General features: G+C 37.6%; 1 protein-coding gene across 14 annotated transcripts in view; it reads left to right on the forward strand.

Annotated features, from left to right (window-relative positions):
- TRIP12 (thyroid hormone receptor interactor 12) overlaps positions 1-23241 on the forward strand; it is a 147892-nt gene that overhangs the window by 77438 nt on the left and 47213 nt on the right. For all 14 annotated transcript variants that reach the window (XM_029226109.1, XM_029226116.1, XM_029226119.1 and 11 more), the window contains 7 exons: positions 5338-5421; positions 6478-6573; positions 16922-17070; positions 20109-20144; positions 20226-20321; positions 21114-21206; positions 21399-21560. In XM_029226109.1, the coding sequence (XP_029081942.1) occupies positions 5338-5421; positions 6478-6573; positions 16922-17070; positions 20109-20144; positions 20226-20321; positions 21114-21206; positions 21399-21560 (716 nt within the window). The remainder of the gene's footprint in view (positions 1-5337; positions 5422-6477; positions 6574-16921; positions 17071-20108; positions 20145-20225; positions 20322-21113; positions 21207-21398; positions 21561-23241) is intronic.

Below are 23241 nucleotides of genomic sequence, written 5' to 3' on the forward strand. Positions count from 1 at the left end.
AAATCCAAATTTGTACTAATTACATTCAGAGGCCTTTTAAGAAGCAGTAAGTCCCTTTCTGTTTAAGCTTCTTAAATATTGATCAGTACATATAATAGTTGCCTACTGATTGTTTGTAAAACTTTAAATTCATAGTAAAAACGTAAGGATGTGGCTTAAATTGCTTCATACAAGTCTAAATTTTAATTTAGAATGTTGTAGTCCCTAAAAAATAACAAGTATTCAGTTTGAATCTAAGCAGCTTTAAGACTAGTATTCCTATTCTTCTGGGTTTCTTATTTTTATTCTCCTAGATGTCTTAGCCCAGCAAAAATTAGGCCCCCCGCCCCACCCCAAGTATGTACCCATTTCCAGTGCCAGAAGGCGGCTGACACTCCACGGCTTGATTGTGGCTAACGGGTTTAAACAGTAGCTTGTTATAAGCATTTCTCACTAACACTAAGAACAGATAGAAAAATATTATAAGTCATCATTATGAACATATGGGTCTGAGTTGAGTCCCTTAAATCTGGATGATATGCGTAGCTTTAGGCGTAGGCATATTCGTTCTTTTGAACAGAGTTCTTTCATGTATTACTGTTAGTATCAGAATAGGTGCCAGTTTTCTTTAATGCCTATGGTTGGTATATCCTCATTTACCAGGAAGGTTCTGGTTTGCCCACTGCTGTCCATGTTCTGTGCCTTTTGTCTCAGCTTTCTGTCCAGCTTAACATCTTTACCAACTTGTCTTTCCTGGTTTTGTATGATAGATTACATGGCGAACTTACGGCATCTCTTCTGGTGGTGCCTTTTTCCCAGAATAGTTTTTCTGAAGGGTTAAATGGTAGATTTTTGGAAACATACACTGCATTGCACATGCAACTCACTGAAGCTCTGTAGGACACACAGCCTATGCTTCCCAGTGTTTTAATGTTTATTCCAAGTCTGAATATGGAAGTGGAGCAATTCCCATATGGATGACACTTTGAGAGCCAGCTGCTGAGTGTGTTGTTCAAGTGGACTCATTACGGTAATTACAATAGCTAACATTTACAGAGCGTACACTCCATTGCAGACACACTATTGAGCACTTTACATATATTCTCATTTAATATTCAGAACAACCTGCTGAGCTGTGAGGTGCTGTTATCCTCATTTTATAAATGAGAACAACTGAGATGCATAATGGTTAAGCTTGCCAGGGTTACAAACTAGGATGTGTGACTCTCAAATCCAGGTCTTAGAGAAAAGAAGTGCACAGTTATAACAGCTGTGGTGTTCTGCTTCCCTGTGGTTACTCGAGTTTGTTTAATTCATAGGGGTGTAATTGGAGGCCAGAATGAGGGGGTGGTGTGTAAAATTTTGTTCCCTGGTATATTTGCCAAAGAGGATAAAAGCTTCAAGGGATTAGGTTCACGCGATTGCCCTCCGAAAGGCTCGCCTGTGTTTCATTGTCATCCATATTTGAAATCCCATTGTGATCTAGGTGCTTTCTGAGTTTATGTAAAAGATACATGTGCATGTTCACTGGTGTTAGAGCAGCACTAACTTTATTACCTTTTGGAGGCTGGATCCCTTGTACGTACTACAGGGGTTCCTCTGCCAGCTCACTAAAGTGCTTCTGGGGAAGGAGGCAGATTACTTATTACTAGCTTTATATTAAGTTCTTCAGTGTAATGTGCTTTCGTTTCTCAGTATGTAAAACTGGAATTTAAAGAAAAATAAAACCCTCTAAGTTCGTGTAGAGTACAAACTGATGGTGGTAACTTAGAGCATCTTATGGCAAGTGTCCATTCTCAGACAGTTCTTATACAGTTGGTATAAGACTCACTTCATCTGAAACATTTATTTTGAAATAATGTTTTTACTAATTTAAAAAGATTAATCTCTTCAGTCTTATGTATATATTCATTTTTCAGTGTTTCTTTATTTTTAGAGATCATTTCTTCCTGACTTATTTCAGTGGCCTCGTTGATATAAGTGTATTTCTTTTTTCACATGTAGATATTAAAGCATTGCTCCATCTTTGGAATACTTGCTTATATCACCCTGACTTTGCCAGTGTTGTTGACATTTAGGAAAGTTTGTTGATAATGGTGTCCCTTTGGGTCACTGTGATGTGGAGTGCAACCCCTCTAGCTCTTTATAGAAGAAATGTCAGCTCTTGAAGTTGAAAGTTAAGTGTTCCCCACATTGTCCCAAGAGCTGAAGGGTTTAGTTTTAGACTTCATTAGAACTGAGCATCCCTTTATAGTGCTGATAAAGTCTTGCAAATCTTAGTGATACTAAGGTGGGGAATCAAGCAGTCTTCTTTATACCCAGAAATCAATCAAAGTAAGGAAAAATGTTCTGACACCTGCATTTGGCATTGGGAATCTTAATTTCACAAGAAATGAACAGGGTCAGATTGTAAAAAGAAAGCAACTCAGTTTTGTAAATTTTTCTCTCCCTCATTATTTTTGGTTAGTACCACTAAAAATTAGATTGCTACCATATCACCTGATGCCAAGGCCCATATAAGGTGTAATTATATTCCAAACAACCATTCTTCTGGCCTAGCTCAAAAGTTTTCGTGACACTAAAAATGTCTTCCCGTTGCCTCCTATACTTAGGTATTTGGTAAACCCTTAGCAGTTCCTGTCAAGTAAAAGTGAATTCTATCAGCTTTAACTGTGTGTTGGAAACTGCCTTACATGGTGCTGTGAAGATATGCTGAGACTAGATGGGAGAGATACCAGTTTAAACAAACAAAAAAGATTGACACCTCTTAAAATCTGGCATTGGATTTTCTCTGTTTGATAGCCTTGCTTTTATAATTGTGTTGGGATGGATTTTGTGTGTGTTGCCCAAGGTTTGATGCCTTGATTGAAGCAACTTTCTCGCTGACTGCTATTAATGGGTTACATTTCCTTACCTGCATGACTTTACAAACAGCCGCTCACAGTAAGCTAGTTTGGTTGATCTAATTTTGTAAAACTTAGAAAAAAGGAAGCTATGGTAAGCAAACGCCTATTAATACTTGCCATCAAAGGGATGGCAGCTGGAAAGGATCTTTTTCCTTGGGTCCAGTAACTGATTTGTGTCAAAATAGGCCCTCGACTTGATTAAAAACCAGAATATCCCTGCTCCTCCTTGTAGTGGGTCTGTGGCTCCCTTAAGGTTGGGACCCTCCCTATAATACTCTTAACAGCTCTTTTAATTCTGTGCTTTTACAAGTTTTATGTCTTGGTTAATGTCTTTGTGTCAGGGCAATTTGAGGTATTTATTATTCATTATGTCAGTTCTTAGAATAATATGTTTAAGAAGTCACTTAAGGTTAAACCTTTAAAATTGTAAGTTGTAGATTTGTAGACTGGTTTAAAGTCAAACTAGTAGAACCTCTGATACGCTTTAAGAAAAACCCAGCATTACCTTAAGTGAACTTGTGATTTTTTTTTTCTTAAAAAATGTGTGGTTCCAGAGTGTGCCTTTGAGGTGGGGGGGAGCAGGAAAGAAAGAAAAACCAACAATTTTGTTTGCCAAAACTTAGTATTTGCTTTCCACATTTTGTAAAAGTTTCAAAGTAAGTTTAAGAGCCACTTGACTAAGTTCAGTCATAATTGGGACCTGGTAGCAGGGCTGGTTGGCGTGGTTTCTGTATAACGCGAAGAAGCAGCGGCACTGAAATCAGGAACGAGTGCTGGAGGGTAAGTGCGAGGCGCTGGTAGCGGGCAGCTCGTACGAGTGCGGCATGCGAAGTCAGACTGCCTGGGCTCACGTCTCACGCCCGTGGTCAGTTGTCCGACCTTGGGCAAGCACTCAAAGACACAAAGCCTTGGTTTCCCCATGTGCATGGTAGAGCTTGTAATACTTTTCTGTATGGTTGAGAGCAAACACATGGACACGTTCTCCATACAGTCTGCATTTAATGAGTGCTACCTACAAGTAGCCTTATATATATATATAAGTACAGTTGTTATTTCCTTTTTTTCCATGAGAAGTGTGGATTTTGCTAAACTCCATTACTCCTTAATATTAGCATTTCTACTTAGCCTGTTACTCTAAATCATGGGGTTGCCAACGTTTTCTGTGAAGGGCCAGATAATTGATGTTTTAGGCTTTATGCAGGCTCTGTTGGAACAACTCTGGTTGTAGCACAAAAGCAGCCACAGGTATGTAAGTGAATGAGTTTGCGTATGTTTTAACAAAATTTTATTTGCAAAGTGGTGTGCTGGACTGGATTTGGCCTGTGGGCCACAGTTTGCTAATTCCTGTTCTAAACCGTACATTTTTCTACAAGTTTTTTTAAAATCCCGGTGAAATGTTAGAATACTTAAATGAGGGGTGAAGAAAAGTATTAAGAAAACAGAGTTGGTGGCTGGTGTATTTACATCTCTTTCTTCAGAAAAACTCTTTACATTCACATACGTGATCCATGTGCCTCTTTTAATAATGACAAAAATATTCTTCCTGCCTTGCATTCTGTCACCATCTGTCAAGTGGACAGGACTTAAGGTATTGTGGATGATGTGGTCATACACAGCTGAGAATCGTCTATGTACAAAAAATGCTTTAGGACTCAACAGACACTGAGAGGAGGGGACAGTAAAACTGCTAGTTTTATAGGAAAATATTTTCATCTCCTGGTCAGATTTATAATATTGTAGAATCAGCCACTATTTACTTAGACTGAATTATCGATCAGGTTAGCATTTTGGGTAGTAGAATCCTTCTGAATCTGAACTCTTCATTCTGCATTTGTTTTGACGTGTTAGTTGCCCTGTCTTTTGTACTTCAGTGTTTTGCAGTCTTCTGTCAGTTGTAATGTGTTTCTTCAATGTTTTGTCCTGGAAATAAGAGAGCATAATCTTTGCATAGTCTTGAAATGAAAGAAAACATGGCAAACGATCGTATCCAGGCTATAGTCCAGGAATAAAGCAGACTGAAGAAGGCACACATCTACATGGAACATTTTCCCCAAATGTCAGTTTTGCTTTTCTGTTTGTGACTAATTGCCCATCTATTAAATATCACAATGGTTTTTTAGCAGTGTTATGTTTATGGACTTTTGGTAGAGGAGTTCAGGATAAGACTCAATTCAGGAACAGTTTCAAAGACAGGAGGAAACTATGAAAACCATGTACGAGTGAAATGCAAAGCTTGTATATTGTGCTTGTTTCTAATGTAGTTGAGCCATCTTTTTTCCATAAAACCTACATGATGAAGTCTAGAATAACAGCTGGTGTGCAATGGGCAGACACGTTTGCCTTTATTCATTGTTGTCTGTAAAACTCTGCTTTTTCTTTTTTAAGATAAACCAGACATAATGAATTTAAATGTTCCTCTCCTAACCCTCACCTTTCCCCCCCCTCTTCGAAGCCTCTAGTTCTGTTGCAGGGGCTGTGGGCATGACCACTTCTGGGGAGAGTGAATCGGATGATTCTGAGATGGGACGATTGCAAGGTAAAGAGAGTTACTGAGCTTACAAGAAACTCGTCATGGGCTGCCTGTTATACCGTTCTTTGTTGAAGTTAATTCGGATAAGCTCATAAAAGTATAATGTAGCAGTGCCCATACCTCCAAAAAAAGCTTTGTATGTAGTGGTGATTTGATGATTTGGAATTGGAAGATGATCCGTTTGGCTCTTCATCTTTACTGTTTAACTAGATAAAAGTCTTATATAGTATATTTATTTTTTATGTTTAAAAATTTTTTTTCATTATGGTTGCATGTATAGCTAGTAATACATTAAGGGAGATATTGAACAAGGGGTAGCTTAATATATTGTGCTCTGGTACCTAATGACATATTGCATCTAGTAGGATGCTTGATCAACTGTTTGAAAATGAATGTAGATTGTATACATAAACTCAAGGTATTATAATGTTGTAAGTGCTTTTAAAAAGCAGCTTTATATTATGTATACATTATTTACAAGTACATGGATATGTATTTTTATTATCTTCAGACAGCTGATTTATAGAATAGATCCCCAGTGTGAGGCTTACAAGAAACATTAATGAATCAGTTTCAGATTCCTTTTAAGTTCCTGAAGGAACTTATAGCAATCGCTTTTTGACTAGAACTCTTATGAACAGTTTTTCTCACTTTTGGGAACTGAGAAAAATGATTTTTTTCCTATGTTTTTAGAGGATCTCATGATCAGTATCTGACTGGGAAATAATAGAGTGAAATAGCTAAGGTGCTTAACATAACTTCTTCAAAATAAATGTTTACTTTGGGTTTTTCTTGGACCATTTACATAGTCCCTGCCGGCACGGATATTTAATATCTCCATAAAACCTTAAGATGCCCTGGAGTAGACACATGGGTGTTGTAACTTACACTAATTATATTAGTATATACAAGTGGTCTTGAAAAGTTTAATGTAACTTAAAGTTCAAAATGGAAAGTAATTGTTTAAATCAATTATGTGATGAATCAGTTGTTCGAAACTTCTAGATAAGATCAGTTGTATTAACACTTCACCTACTCCTCCTGCCCTTCTTTTTTCCTTAGCTCTCTTAGAGGCCAGGGGTCTTCCTCCTCACCTGTTTGGTCCTCTTGGTCCTCGGATGTCACAACTTTTCCATAGAACAATTGGAAGCGGAGCTAGTAAGTGAATACTTTTAAATTTGTCCTCCCCTCAGAACTCTTAGTAATTAGTTGAGTGCTGTTTCTACTGTTTACCTATTCATGTAAGAGAGTTTTCACATAAGGAAGCTTTCATGAACTTTAACCTGTTTTAGAAAACAGAGTTTCTGCACATTCTTGCCTTAAATAATAGCAACTCTTCAAGATTTTCTCCTTTTATTTTTGATTACTGAATTGGAACCATTAGAAAACCCTCCAACGTTTACAACAAGATTGACCCTTCATTTTGTTTGTTTTTGAACTATAGAAGAGTATAGGATCTCAGGTGATTACATTATTATAGCATCTGATTGCATGCTTTGCACAGATTCGTGTCTTGAGATTTTTATGGTATAATAAAATTTACCCATTAGGCAGTTGATTATAAAATGAGCCTGAGAGGAAAGATTTCTCAGCACAATTACCAGTAACTAGACTCATTTAATCAAATTAATATAACCCAGAGATCTTATCATATATGCTAGATATAAGAGTGATTGTTTAAGTCTCAGTTTGTAACTAAGAATATGATTTTGCATAATCACAAATTCAGTTAAATTCTGTCTGGTATAGAATATTACCTTTAGCTTCCTTAAGCAATAAAATTTACATTTAAGCATTTTTAAAAATTGAAGTATAGTTGATTTACAATGTTGTGTTAATTTCTGCTGTGCAGCAAAGTGACTCGGTTTTATATATATATATACACACACACACACATTCTTTTTTACTTCATCAATAATATTTCCATAGAATCAGTAGGCTATTTGCAGACTTCAGTCTTGATTAATTTCAAAATTTCTGAAGTGTTACCGAAGGTTGTTAACTCTGACCTTACAAATAAATTTGTACTTGTATAATTTTCCATTAAATATTCTAAGTTTAAAAAGAAATAATGCAATGTGTGTACATGTGCTCATATTATGTGTACTTGTACTGGAGGATTTTAAGAAGCAGCGGGTATTTTATTTTTAATTTTTGAATTTTATTTTATTTTTTTATACAGCAGGTTCTTATTAGTTATCCATTCCATACATATTAGTATATACACGTCAATCCCAATCTCCCAATCCATCCCACCCCCACCCCCCGCCACTTCCCCCGCTTGGTGTCCATACGTTTGTTCTCTACATCTGTATCTCTATTTCTGCCCTGCAAACCAGTTCATCTGTACCTGTACCATTTTTCTAGGTTCCACATATATGTGTTAATACACAATATTTGTTTTTCTCTTTCTGATTGACTTCACTCTGTATGACAGTCTCTAGATCCATTCACGTCTCTACAAATGACCCCAATTTCGTTCCTTTTTATGGCTGAGTAATATTCCATTGTATATATGTACCACATCTTCTTTATCCATTCGTCTGTCAATGGGCATTTAGGTTGCTTCCATGACCTGGCTATTGTAAATAGTGCTGCAATGAACATTGGGGTGCATGTGTTTCTTTGAATTATGGTTTTCTCTGGGTATATGCCCAGTAGTGGGATCGCTGGGTCATATGGTAATTCTATTTTTTGTTTTTTTGTTTTTTTTTTTATTTGCGGTACGTGGGCCTCTCACTGTTGTGGCCTCTCCAGTTGCGGAGCACAGGCTCCAGACGCGCAGGCTCAGTGGCCATGGCTCACAGGCCCAGCCGCTCTGTGGCATGTGGGATCTTCCCGGACCGGGGCACGAACCCGTGTCCCCTGCATCGGCAGGTGGACTCTCAACCATTGCGCCACCAGGGAAGCCCTATTTTTCGTTTTTTAAGGAACCTCCATACTGTTCTCCATAGCGGCTGTATCAATTTACATTCCCACCAACAGTGAAAGAGGGTTCCCTTTTCTCCACACCCTCTCCAGCATTTGTTGTTCGTAGATTTTCTGATGATGCCCATTCTGACTGGTGTGAGGTGATACCTCATTGTAGTTTTGATTTGCATTTCTCTAATAACTAGTGATGTTGAGCACCTTTTCATGTGCTTCTTGGCCATTTGTATGTCTTCTTTGGAGAAATGTCTATTTAGGTCTTCTGCCCATTTTTGGATTGGGTTGTTTGTTTTTTAATATTGAGCTTCATGAGCTGTTTATATTTTTGGAGATTAATCCTTTGTCTGTTGATTCGTTTGCAAATATTTTCTCCCATTCTGAGGCAGCTGGTATTTTTGTTTTTGTTTTGTTTTGCTTTGCTTTTGCTGCCCTGATACTCATCTCTCAAATAACATAGCCTCTTGCAAAGTTCTCGAGAACCCTTGAGTATGCATTTTTATTCAGTGTTGTTTATTAGGCACTGGGATGTACAGAGTCATGAATAGGATAATAAGCAGAGTTGTTTCCCACGTGGAAGCTTCCCTGTTAGAGAGTGACCCTGGCAATAAACAATTACTATATAGTAAAATTTCAGGTTGTGTCAATGCAGTGAAGGAAAACAAAGCAGAGTTAGGAAGGCGTTTGTTGGTGTGATGATAGGCTGGTTAAAGAAACCTTTTCTGAGGTGATTTTGTGGAGAACAGAATGGAGTGAGAAAACCAGCTCTGCAGGGATCTGAGGGAAAAAGGAGTGCAAGGCCGCAGGTGGAAATGAGTTTGGCATGCTCATGAGACAGCAGGAGGTGCCTATGGAAAGTGAAAGGAGAGTGGTAGAAGATGAAATCTGAGAGGTGTAGGTGCTTGCCAGGTCATGTTGGACCTTTGCAGCAGGTCAGCAGCAAGTGTGGGATTTAAACTAAGGGTAATCAGGATTTATCTGTATTATGAAAAAGATCAAGCATACACAAAAGTTGAGAGTATTATTAGTAGTATAATAACATCCATGAACCCATCAACAATTATCGATCCACATGACCTGACCATTGTTTCATTTATATCCTCTGTTGTTCTCCCCACTCCCAAGTTTATTTTTTTAACTTTTGCCATTTGCATATATTTGAATTTATATCTGTAAAAATAAGGACATAACCACAGTACTGTCTAAAAAAGTTTATATTAAGAAAATCCTTAGTAAGTGTCTAGAATTCAAATGTTCCAGTCCTCACATAAATACATTTTAAAAACTTTAATTTAACTGATGGCAAAGTATAGATCATATTTTTAATGTGTATACTTTTTTATTTTTTAAGAGAAATTTGATTTCATTTATTTTTCCACTTCATTTATTTTGGGGGAGAAGGCTGGGAAGAAAAATTGTTTCAGAGCTACCCAAGAATATTAGCATTAAACATCGGAAATCCATATTAAGGCTTGACTATTGCACATGAAGTGAATATAAACGATAGACCAGAACCAGAGTAGAAAACAGTGACACACCCCCATGCCCATGACCCAGCTTCAGCAGTGCCTGCTTCATGGCCAGTCTGTCTTTACACCCACCAACATCCCTCCTCTTGTATTAATTTGAAATGAATCCCAGACATTATATAATTTTATCTATAAACATTTCATCATGTAGCTCAAGATAATGTCCCTTAAAACACACATACACATGCATGCGTACATCCACATTACTATTATTATATCTGAAGAAGAAACCAGTAATTCCTTATCGATAGATACCCATTCAGTCAGATTTCCATTGCTCAAATGGAAAAGTTAAAAAAAAAAAAAGTAAACTTCTTGTTAAACAGGTAGTTGGATCTAGAGGCTTTTTCAGGTTCAAGTTTGGTTCTTTATTTTCTGCCTCTGGTGAGGAAAGACTATGCAAAAGTGGTAGTGATTTCTAATATTAGGAAGCCCACAAAGTCTAGACAACAGGGATTAAAAATTAAAGCATTTCATATCTAATGATCAGTCTTCATTTATTCGAAGTAAAAGATGTAATTTAGTTGAAATATATAAAGAATATCTCTCCCTTCTATTTGGTTACCCAGGAGAATAGTTGGTATAGGAAAAATATTTCCTACCCTTTATTTACCAGTTTTGCGTCCTTCAGAGTGCTGTTGTTTTTGTTTTAAGTGTCATTGTCAGTTGGGTTGAGATGTGTTTTAGCCATTTCATTGATTTTCACTGACGATGAAATTGTCTAGTCATCATCTGATCTTTCTGATGTGATCTCAGTAGTTTTTGATGCCCTCTTTGCTTTCTGATGAGCCAAGTTGAACACCCCCTACCCCCCCAACCTGAAATCAGGCATTGCCTCAGAGAGCCCTGGTTTTCTTTATAGGAAATGATATTTAGATTCCACAGTCTGGGCTGTTGGCATATTTGCTACTGGGTTGATAATTGTTGTTAGACACTTTTAATGGACAAAAGTAGGAAATAATTGTATTTAATCTTTTAAGATTAAAAATCATGAGTTGATACTGCCAATTCACATTCAGGGCTGCAGGGGTTTTATTTATCTTGTATCTTTCCCTCGTGCCAAAAGTTTCAGTTCCCAGTGATATTTATTTGCTTTATCCTACAGTACAAAATTCCAACCTAACACCAAAAATAGTATTATTGAGAAAATTTTAATTTTGTAATAGTTCTTTTGTTCTTGGGATATATCTCACTTTGTGTTTTAGAGTCACTTGAAATAATTCTTTACATTCATGCCACCAGGCTGGTTTAGCACATTTGCTTTATTTTGCTTTTAATTTTTAGGGATTGACTTTAAAATGTAGTCTTGCTTTTATAATTTGTTATATTTACATGGTTCCTGAAGTCAAATCTACAAATTTTTAAAAGTCTTATCTTTTGCTATCCCTTTAGCCTGTTTCCTCCTCCCACACAAATAACCTTTGTAAGTTTGTGGCCTGTCCTTTTGTTATTTATTTAAGAAAACAAAAACAAATCCGTATTATCTACTTCACACACACTGACTTTCTTAGATAAGAGTAGTAAATTTTACATACTTTGCCTTGCTTTTAACAGTATGTTTTGGTGTTCACTTATCATGGCTGCTGTGCGCGTCACGCACATGCTCAGAGAGAGAGAGAGAAAGAGAGATTCCCCATTCCTTTTGTAAAGCTGCCACAGTGCTGCAGTGTGTGGATGTACAGTTTATTTTGCCAGTCTCCTGTTGGACATTTGGGTTATTTCCAGTCTTGGTTGTGTTGCAGTGAAATACAGCTTTCCTGTTTTTACCTGTGTTATCTTCAGGATAGATTTCTAGAAGGGAGATTGCTGTGTAAAGGGTAAATGTGTACAACATTTTGGCAGGTGTTGTAAATCAGCCTCTTTTGGAGATTATAATGCGTATCCTTGGCTTATTATATATAGCCTACCATATAGTAATACGTTATCATATCCCAAACAGTGCAACCACCTTACAGCAATTTAACTCTTTTTCTCCTGCCATCCTTTATGCTGTTATTTAGTTTTACTTACACATGTGCTATAAACACAATAAGACAATTGTTGTTTTAGAACATCCATATTCTTTTATTTTTGCCCACATATATACCATTTCCAGTGTTCTTAATTCTTTCCTGAAGTCCCTTTCTTCTATCAGGATTGTTTCCCTTCAGCCTAAAGAACTTTTTTTATACAGTGAGTGACTGCTAGTAATCATTTCTCTCTGCTTTTGTTGGAGAAATCCTTGATTTGCCTTAATTTTTTTTTAACATCTTTATTGGAGTGTAATTGCTTTACAGTGTTGTGTTAGTTTCTGCTGTATAACAGAGTGAATCAGCTGTATGTATACATATATCCCCATATCCTCTCCCTCCCACCCTCCCTATCCCACCCCTCTAGGTGGTCACAAAGCACCGAGCTGTTGTCCCTGTGAGCTTATGTCCCTGTGCTATGCGGCTGCTTCCCACTAGCTAGCTATTTTACATTTGGTAGTGTGTCTATGTCAATGCCACTCTCACTTCCTCCCAAGTCCATTCTCTATATCTGCGTCTTTGTTCCTGTTCTGCCCCTAGGTTCTTCAGAACCATTTTTTTTTTAAAGATTCCATATATATGTGTTATGCCTTAATTTTTAAAAGGTAATTTTCCCCAGGTATAAAATCTCATATTAGTACTTTGTAGTGCTCTTCTGGTTTCCATAGTTTCTGTTTAAAAGTCTTACTGTTACCTTTCCAAGGCAGTTCTTTTCTCCCAGCTTCTTTTAAGATTTGCTTTTTCAAACCATTATTAATTTTTAATAATTTGACTATATTAGGCCTGTGTGACATTTTCTTTCATTTTTAATTTGCTCAGGTTCCACCGAGCCTTTGAATCTCTGAGTTGATAACTTTCATCAGCTTTGGAATATTCTTGGCCGTTATGTCTTCATATGTTGTTTCACTTATCTCATCATCTCTTCAGATATTCTCCTTCCTTTTCTTCTGGGAGTATCAAGATTGTACATGTTCAGACTTTGGACTTGATCTACCATGTCTCTCTAGCTCTGTTTTTGTTTTTGTTTTTCCCAGGTTTTTCTTTTCCCCCCAGTTTGAAAACTTTCTGTTGACCGTATTTCAAATTCACTAATTCTTTTTTCTGCTGTCTTCTTCAGTATTTGGTTAAACTCATCAATGAATTTTAAATTTCAGATACTCTGTTTTCCAGTTCTAGACAGTTCTTTGATTTTTAAAAATAGATTCCAATTCTCTGTTGAAATTCTTTTTTTTTCCTTTAAATTTATTTATTTATTTTTATTTATTTATTTATTTATGGCTGCGTTGGGTCTTCGTTGCTGCGCGAGGGCTTTCTCTAGTTGCCGTGAGCAGGGGCTACTCCTTGTTGCGGTGCATGGGCTTCTCATTGAGGTGGTTTCTCTTGTTGCAGAGCACGGGCTCTAGGTGTGGGGGCTCAGTAGTTGTGGCACGTGGGCTCAGTAGTTGTGGCTTGCGTTCTCTAGAACACAGGCTCAGCAGTTGTGGCGCACGGGCCTAGTTGCTCTGCGGCATGTGGGATCTTCCTGGACCGGGGATTGAACCTGTGTCCCCTGCATTGGTAGGTAGATTCTTAACCACTGCACCGCCAGGGAAGTCCCACTGTTGAAATTCTTTACATTCTTACCCATTTTGTCCGTCCACGCTTATATTTTCAATTTATTAATCATAGTTATAGAATACTTACTTTATAATTTCTAGGGGTGTTAGCCTGCTTCTATTGTCTTTTTTCCCCTTTTGATTGTTAGTCACATATTCCTCTGCCTCTTTATATGTCTGATCATTGATTATGTGAACGGAAGAGACCCCAAGTGATGTTTTCTACCAGTGAGTGTTTTCTCTTTTTCTGTGTTAAAGGGTCAGAAGCTGATCACTTTGCTCTAGTCAGGGCTTTAGCTTGTTTTGACCAAGTTATTTTTTTATGACTCATTTCACCTCTAGCTCATCCGTGTTTCTCTGTTGTGACCCTGGCAGGGTTTTTTTGTGTGTTTGTTTTTGTTTGTTTTGAATTTGGCTGCGCTGTGCGGCTTGTGGGATCTTAGTTCCCCAACCAGGGATTGAACCCAGGCCCTCGGCAGAGGAAGCTCAGAGTCCTAACCACTGGACCACCAGGGAACCGTTTCCCAGGGTTTTTTTTGATTGAGAACCTTGCAAGTCTGTCTACTTACACTTTCTATTCTTTATGCAGTTTCACAGTGTGGCAGATGTCTGAAGGCAGGGCACTGGCTGTGTATGAGTCAGGCCTCCTTCCTCTGTGGGGATTTTGTCCTCTGAGCACCCTGAGACTGCAGGAGTTTTCACTGTGTCTTACCAAAACTTCTGACTCAACCCCCAGCCCTCTTCACAGCCTCGGAACTCAGCAAATGTCCAGTGGGGTCGATTCAGTTGAACACATCAGCCTCCTGTGATTCCCTGAAAGGCTGTGGGTTCTCTTTCTCTCTGTATCAGCAGTTGGCAAACTACTGCCCAAGGGCCAAACCGGCCTCCTCTTTGTTTTGATATAGCCTGTGAACTAACAGTGATGTTTACTTTTTAAATGGCTGAAAAAGTTTAAAAATTGTTTTGTGACTTGAAACTTAAATGAAATTCAATTTTCAGTGTCTGAAAATGAAGTTTGATTGGAATATAGCCATGCTCGGATTATGTACTGGCTGTGTGTGCTTTTGTGCCACAGTGCCAGGGTCGAGTAGTGGCAGCAGTGACCTTGTGGTCTGCAGAACCCAAAATATTTACTCTCTGGCTCTTTGTAGAAGATGTTTGCCTACCAACCCCTGATGTATGATAGTGGTTTTCAGAGTGTGGCCTGTAAATTCCAAGCTAGTTCCTGAGATCCTTACATTGAATTCATAAGGTCAAGACTGATAATAACTACTAAGGTCTTTCCTTTTCTACTTTGTTCATGTTTGAACTAAAAGTGCAAAAGCTGTTGTGGGTGTAAAACTGGTGCCTTAATTAGAGTCAAGGCAGTGGCACCAGACTACTGGGAGGTATTTTATTTTTCAGTGTCACATGGTCCTAGTAAAAAACTCCGTGTTTACATAAGGATGCGCTTCCAAAACACAGTCATTAATTTTGTCTTTACTAACGCATCCATGTCTTTTAAATAGTCTTTGTGGCAGAGTAGGCCCGTTTTTCCACACGCTTAGTCTCTCGTAAGCTAGTTTCTCGGCTTGGAAGAGGGAGCAGGGGTGAGTGCACAGCTCTCTCATTCAGCCTTGCGCTCAGGCCGTTTGCAACGACAGCAGCAAAACAGTGCTACTCGCCACTGTATCTTGTTGCTGTTGTTTTGGAAAATTGTGATCTTTTTCACAAGTTTTTGTTTAATATGTAATGCATTAACCAAGTATTTCAAAATGTTTCTCTTTTAGTTCCAGACACATTTTATAAATAACAGTAGATCTAAACCACACACACGGGGTCTCGGTAATTTTCAGGAGTATAAAATTACCCTTAAAACCAAAACTGACTGATCTGTATGAGGTGGTTTCTCTTCACATGTCAGAGGAAAATACTGGCAGTGACTTTTTGTTGTCATTTGGCCTAAGGTCCTTTTAGGGACATCCCAGAGGTCCAGTGGTATTCCTGGTGATTTGTTTGAGCATGCTGAAATGATCCATGTGCTTCGACCTGCCAGCCTCAGTGTTGATAGAGCATCCAACGACTTGCGTCAGTTTTTCCTATTTTTGGTGGTTGTTATTAGGGTATACTCTGTTTGAACTATTTCATTCTTTAAAAACAAATCTAGAAGCAGCTGAAGATCCTTTTGTTTTCATAGTTACTTTCCCTTCATTTTGTTCTTCCTTCCACATTATTTCAACCCAAAAATGTTAAGCCTGCCGTAACTGGAACTGATAGTATTTAGTTTGAAAACTTTAAAGATGCTGTCCCTTTGAACTTGAATGTCTTGCAGTGTATTTTTGGACAGACTCTTAATTATGGTAAAGGGAGTTAGGCAGTGATAGTTATGCAGTTCATTAGCCACAGCCTTAACTAATAGAGAAAACAGACCTTGTCATGATTATTGTGTATCCCTTTGAAAGGTTTATGCCCTCCCAGAAGATCATTGATGCTTCATAGGGAAAAAATTTTTTTGATGTTCATATGAATTCCACATTCATTGACAGTTTCCAAACATATATCATTTCTAAGCATTTCAGTACTTAATGGAAAAAATACAAACAATACAAACAATAAACTGAGAAGGTCTCAGAAGGGAAAGGACTTGAAAGTAATCTCAGGTATAAGTTTATACGCATTAATGGAGTTGATCATGGTTACAAGAAGGAGGGTGTCCAGGAAAATTTGAAACACATTTGTAGACTTTATTTTTGAGTGTCTTACTCGGTTTATTGATAACTTATTTATTGTGGTAGTTGAGCCTTAGCATTTTGCAAATGTTTGGGCGATGGAATTGACCCTTAGAAGTAGAAGTACTCTAAAGCACTGTGATAGCAGCATCTGCACATGAAATGAGAGGAGGTGAAAAGGCCAGTCTTTTGCTGTTTTTAGAAAATATTTCATTCTTTTCATTCCCTTTTGTTAGATGCATTGTTCTGTTTGTCTGTTTCCTTGCCCTTTTCACTGTTACTTGGATTCCATTTATTCTGATGGAGGTATTTAGAGGTATATAACATTTCCTTTGATGCCTGGGCATCATTGTATGCCAGGTTTTTATTATTGCAGAAGGCTTTCTGCTCACTAGATATACATATTTTTGAAAGCATGTATGTTGAAGGTAGCAGTTCATATTAGTCTTATGGATATTAATTTTTGTTTCAGCTGTTAAATACCAATCAACTTCTCTCATTTAAAAAGATAAAACTTAAAAGAGAAAAATATAAATAACTGTGACATTACTTTAAATTAACTGGATTTACTCTGCCATAGTTACATCTTGGATAATCGGCAGCCTGTCTCAACACTGGTATAGACCTAGCCTTTAATTGGGATCCAAAGAAGAAAAGCAGCCAGCATGTAAAGTCACACTTAACACCTAGTAATAATATTAAGTGTTTAAAAATAATGATTTTCTTTTTTCCATGTGAAGGTTCTAAGGCCCAGCAGCTTCTGCAAGGACTGCAAGCAAGCGATGAAAGCCAGCAACTCCAGGCAGTTATTGAGATGTGTCAGTTATTGGTCATGGGAAATGAGGAGACACTGGGAGGGTTTCCTGTCAAGAGTGTAGTTCCAGCTTTGGTAAGAGAGTCTTCCCCTCGTTTTATCCCAGTCATCCTCTGAATGCTGCCCATATTTTTTTTTTTTTTTACTAAAAAACATTGTCGTTAAGAATTTTAAAATAGGATAGAACTAAGAGATAGTAGAGTGTGGCTTAGTGCTTTTATTTCATGCTTTATAGAGATTGTGCGTGACTGTTAATGATGAATGAGTAAAATTTCTAAACCATTTCTTTTTTTTTATAAATTTATTTTTTATTTTTATTTTATTTTTGGCTGCGTTGGGTCTTCGTTGCTGTGCACAGGCTTTCTGTAGTTTCGGCGAGTGGGGGCTCCTCTTCGTTGCAGTGCACGGGCTTCTCCTTGCGGTGGCTTCTCCTGTTGCAGAGCATGGGCTCTAGGCGCGCAGGCTTCAGTAGTTGTGGCACGTGGGCTCAGTAGTTGTGGCACACGGGCTCAGTTGCTCCACAGCATGTGGGATCTTCCCGGACCAGGGCTCGAACCTGTGTCCCCTGCATTGGCAGGCGGGTTCTTAACCACAGTGCCACCAGGGAAACCCTAAACCATTTCTTGATGAATAGTTATGCTATCTTTGATACTTCAGTGACCACGTGGTTTTAAATTTTAAGTTGTTAGCCCCATCAGGTGATACCTTGACGTACTATGCCAAAACTTATATGCTTTTTTCTTTTAAACTGGTGATTCACAGGACAGTAACAAGCAGCTCACTTGTGGGTTCTCTTTGTGGGCCATCAAGGTTTCATGCTTGATAGCAGTGTGCATGGCAGAGCAGTCAAGCCAGAACACTACATGGATCCTCCAGCTAAAAAAAAAGGTTTTATGTTGAGCAAAAACAAAAGAAACAAAACAGTACTCAACAATAGAAAAACAATTTTTTAAATCTTAATGATTTTTCAACACAGTTGTGAGTTGATATTTAGAATTTATTAATATCTTAATCGCTTAAGCTTTTTAATGTGAAAACAACAGGAAGAGAAATTGCCATTACTAAATGTAGGCCCTTGAGCATAATACATCTTTCAAATAGTGGCTTGGTAATTTTCTCAATGCTAGATTAAAGAAATAGGCTGTAATTTAAGATTAAAATTAAGTCTGAATGAAATAGTAACAAAAGACTAACATAAGCATGAATATACATTCATAGTGTATTTTACTTTGGAAGCTAAATGTCATTCAAGTCTTTGTTTACACATCTAGTAAAGTTGACAAAAATGAAACTGTGATTGGAGTATCAGATTGTCTCATTTGATCACATTATCACATTACGGAGAGAACTGAGTGAAGACCAGTCAAATACAAGATGACATAGTCTTTATTCGGCCTGTTCTTATTTGTTGGATGGCTCTGCTCTGGCAGGAAGTGATAAAGGATAGAGCAGTCTCTTTACCTTCTGCCATGCAGACCTCCTGGTAACAAAAGCTAGCTCTCAAGTCTTACCAGTTCCACTCTACAGGTTTGCATATTAATTTTTTAATGTTTCATGAAAGCAGTATTAGCCCTTGTACTCTGACATTTACCTATGTTTATATTCATGCTCAAATTATTGATTTCTTCAATAGCTGGCTTTTATGACCTGAATTAAACTTCCTTGTTTGTTTTTGTTCATTTAAAAATAAATAGTAACAAAGGACTAGGTTTACCATGTACTTATCTCTGTTAAACTGCAGTTTTTATTGGTTAAATAAAGAAGTTGTTAAATCTAGGCAGAAACATTAGCATAATCCAATTTTCTTAATTTGCTGGTGGTATTGATTAGATTTAAGTACTTGGCAGACCTGCACAAGTCAGCTCATGCTGTTAATAATGAATTGTCCAGATTTATCTTTCATCACAGTTGAATATTATAAATATATATCCATCAATCACCATACACCTGTGTGACCATAAACGGTCATTTTTGGTGAAGAATCTGTTTACAGCAGTTCTTCCCAAATGTGGTATTACAAGGTTCATGCCACCTTAAAGAATTGGAGAACTTATTACTTTTTCTGTTAGCATAACAACCACTTTAATTTAGAGTAGGTGTTTTATAAGTGACTGATTTGTAGGTGATTTGAGACAGAGTGTGCACGCTTGTGCATGTGTGTGTGTGTTTATGTTGTGTGTTTAACAAAAACAGTTATCAGGATCTCTGGTGTATAGATATATTTTACCAAGCATAATTCAGAGCTGAGAAGACATTCATATTAAATGAATATTGCATTAGGATATCTGATGTCTGACGTACATTTAATTGAAAGGTACTTTACAGCTTAAATTCAATGCATTTAAAATTTCCATTGAACTAGAAGACAGTGAATGATTGTCTCTTTCCCCAGGTAGGAAATTTCTTTGGTTAGCTTTGGCTGCTTCAGGAAGATGGAGTGTATATCTGTAGTAGTTTTGCATCCCCTCCTTTGAAAAACATGGTTAAAATCTGCTTAAGGTGTTTCCCACAAGAAAAACTAAAATAAAATCAGATGTTTAGACTAACTCATGCATCTGTAAAATAATTATATTACTTTGAGTTTTAATTAGCGCATAATTCATTTTTGATGTGATCAATATCGTGTTTAAATCCTATACTACTGTGTACTTTACAGCTGAGTTAAATGGTGCTTGGCTCAACTTTTAGAGAATCTAATTTACAAGAGTTTAAGCTATGATATTGAATCTGTACTGATAGTTGTTAATTTAACAAATGTCAGTGCATTGCTGGTCTGTTTACTTATGTATAGGACTTATTGACACCTGTTAAGCCCTCAGTGACACGTTAATGAGCTTCTGAATGGGGGAATAGAGGCACCAGGAGCGTTGGTTGTAAGCAGCAGGCAGGCTTTGCATTTGACCTGGATCACTGATGATGACTATTCCAAGTCAGTGCTTCAGTGTATGTGTCATGCCCTCCTAAGCATAATCATTTCTTGTGTATGCGTGCTAGGTTTTAACTTGATATTATTTTTGTATGGTAAAATTCTTGGATCATATAGTTCTATTTCAGTTGAAGTAGAAGAAATACTTCTAGGACTTCTAATACTTTGTTATAATCTTTTTAAACAGATAACATTACTGCAGATGGAGCATAATTTTGATATTGTAAGTATGTACTGTGTTTTTAAAAACCACTCCAAATTTAAATTTTGAGTTTTTATTGAGTAAAAATGACTTCTTTTCTAGATGAACCATGCTTGTCGAGCCTTAACATACATGATGGAAGCACTTCCTCGATCATCCGCTGTTGTAGTAGATGCAATTCCTGTCTTTTTAGAAAAGGTAATCCTACTTTTGCCCAACTTGTTTGAAAGCAGGTATAGGGGAATCAAGTTGAGAACTCTTGACTGTTGAATTCTAAAGTAGTATATCAAATTGTGAGGCCACATTAAAAGACATTTTTTAGCATCCATTATCTAACTAAAGTATATTTTTTAACCAAGGTTCCAGAAAAATGTTTTACGTCTAGCAGAGCGGCAGTTTAAAGTTGATGCTAATAAAGCATTTGTAAAATCAACCCAGTATTATAATTTTTTAATAATAGCAATTACTGCCTTAGTATAAATCTTTCAGAGAACTTAAAGCACTTGATTAAAAATAATCTCATTATTTCTAGAAAACATCCCGGTGAGCTTGATAACTATTTATACCCTCATTTTACAGCTGAGAAGGCTGAGACAAAGTGCCTTGCTCGGGGTCATAGCACAGTAAAATTTGCATTATCTGGTAACTTTGGAATATGGTATAAAGTTTAAAACTTGATTTTTAAAATTTGTTGTCTAAACCAACCTGTTTATTTTAAATATGAAGATTTAAAGTTATATAATTGAATTTAGTTTATTCTCTATGTGAAACATATTTTTCAATATCTTTAAAGTAGTTGGAAGGAAAAGAAAAGTATTGCCAGTATGTTTGGCTTAAGCGCATAAATCGCTGGTTTCTTATGGTGGGTTTCAGGTTAGAGGCAGTATAGATTGATGGAAATTAGAGAAAGTGTTGTTTATTCATGCAAAGATGAGCAACGAGTAAAAAACTTGAATGATAACCTTAAGTTTCCTTTGTATATGTTCCCAGCTGCAAGTTATTCAGTGTATTGATGTGGCAGAGCAGGCCTTGACGGCCTTGGAGATGTTATCACGTAGACACAGTAAAGCCATTCTACAGGCGGTAAGTGTTACCGAAGGACTATATTTCATTTAATGTTGGATTTTAGATCCACATTTGTATTAGTTCCTAGGTTGCAGTCTCTATAAGGTACACATGCTGTTTCCAAGTGATGTGCTAGACTTTTAGTAGGCTTTTCTTTAAAATTGCTGATAAAAGGGTATTTCTTGGCTTTAACAGTTTCCTGTATTTTAGGGTGGCTTGGCAGACTGCTTGCTGTATCTAGAGTTCTTCAGCATAAACGCCCAACGGAATGCACTAGCAATTGCAGCCAATTGCTGCCAGAGTATCACACCAGATGAATTTCATTTTGTGGCAGATTCCCTCCCATTGCTAACCCAAAGGCTAACCCACCAGGTAAAACATGAACCTATTTTATGTATCATAAAACGTTTGTATTACATTTTTTTAAATGCTGATTTCAACTAGGGCCTTAAATCTTCCAACTGGATATGTAACTTGGAAATGTTCTGATCTGCGTTTTTTCCTGTTACCTAGTCATGTACTCTATATTAGGTTATTTTATGAAATTTCAGTGGATTTACCCAAATGAACAGTACTTCTTCGTTTATGATATCTTCAACTATTTTGACTTCAGGGGTAAATTTATTATTTCAGCAAACACTGAGTGTTTCCTATGTAATATGATCAGAATTTCCTTTTAGAAAGATCACCGTTTCCTGAAAGATATTGGGTTAGGCAGGCAAGACTAGGAGGGTATGGGTTAAGATCAGAAGAGAGATGAGACTATGTATGTGCCAGATAGAAATGAAATAAGAAATGCAGACTGCAGCTGTCTGGGGTTGGAGAAGAACAGGAGCAATTAGTAGATGGAATCAGTGGGCCTGGTGTTGCAGTATGAGAAGCAGAGCTTATAGAGCCCCTGGTGGAGGACAGTTCGTGAGTTAAGCTTCGAGATTTTAGAGAAATTGAATTTTCTTGTAATGTTTCAAAGTGTTGTTATTGCTAAAGAGCTTTTTAGAGATCTGACTTTTAAGTCACCTTTACAAAGTGTGCTTAAAATCTTCTTGGGGAAAATTAGGTACATAAAATATACAGGCATACCTCGGAGATACCGTGGGTTCAGTTCTGACCACTGCAGTAAAGCGAAATATCACAATAAAGCAAGCCACAAGAATTTTTTGGTTTCCCAGTGCGTATGAAAGTTCTTTTTACACTATAATGTAGTCGCCCCAATCCCCAGGCGACAGACCGGTAGTGGTGGCCTGTGGCCTGTTAGGAACTGGGCCGCACAGCAGGAGGTGAGCAGCGGGTGAGTGAGCGAAGCGTCATCTGTATTTACAGCCGCTCCCCACCGCTCGCAGTACCACCTGAGCTCCACCTCCTGTCAGATCAGTGGTGGCATTAGATTCTCATAGGACCATGAACTGTACTGTGAACTGCGCATGCGAGGGATCTAGATCATGCACTCCTTATGAGAATTCAGTGCCTGTTGACCTGAGGTGGAGCTGAGTCGGTCCCATCACCCCCAGATGGAACCATGTAGTTGCAGGAAAACAAGCTCAGGGCTCCCACTGATTCTGCGTTATGGTGAGTTGTATAATGATTTCATTATATATTACAGTGTAATAATAATAGAAAGAAATAGAGTGCACAGTAAGTGTAATGAGCTTGAATCATCCCGAAACACGGCCCCCCCCACCCACCCAAATCTGTGGAAAAATTGTCTTCCATGAAACTGGTCCCTGGTGCCAAAAAGGTTGGGGACTGCTGATGTAGTCTATTAAGTGTGCAATAGCATTGTGTCTAAAAAAAAAAAGTACATACCTTAATTAAGAAATCCTTCATTGTTAAAAAATGCTAACCATTATTTGATCCGTCAGGGACTCGTAATCTTTTTGCTGGTGGAGGGGGAGAGGGTTTAAAATGTTGGGAGAATTACCACAATGTAATACAGAGACAGGAAGTGAGGGAGTGCTGTTGGACAAATAGTGCCAACAGACTTGCTGGGTGCAGGGCTTCCACAAACCTTCAATTTGTCAAAAATGCAGTATCTGCGAAGTGCACTAAAGGGAAG

The sequence above is a fragment of the Monodon monoceros genome, unplaced genomic scaffold (genome assembly GCF_005190385.1).
Source record: "Monodon monoceros isolate NGI ecotype Baffin Bay Population unplaced genomic scaffold, NGI_Narwhal_1 Super_Scaffold_16, whole genome shotgun sequence".
Classification (NCBI taxonomy): domain Eukaryota; kingdom Metazoa; phylum Chordata; class Mammalia; order Artiodactyla; family Monodontidae; genus Monodon; species Monodon monoceros.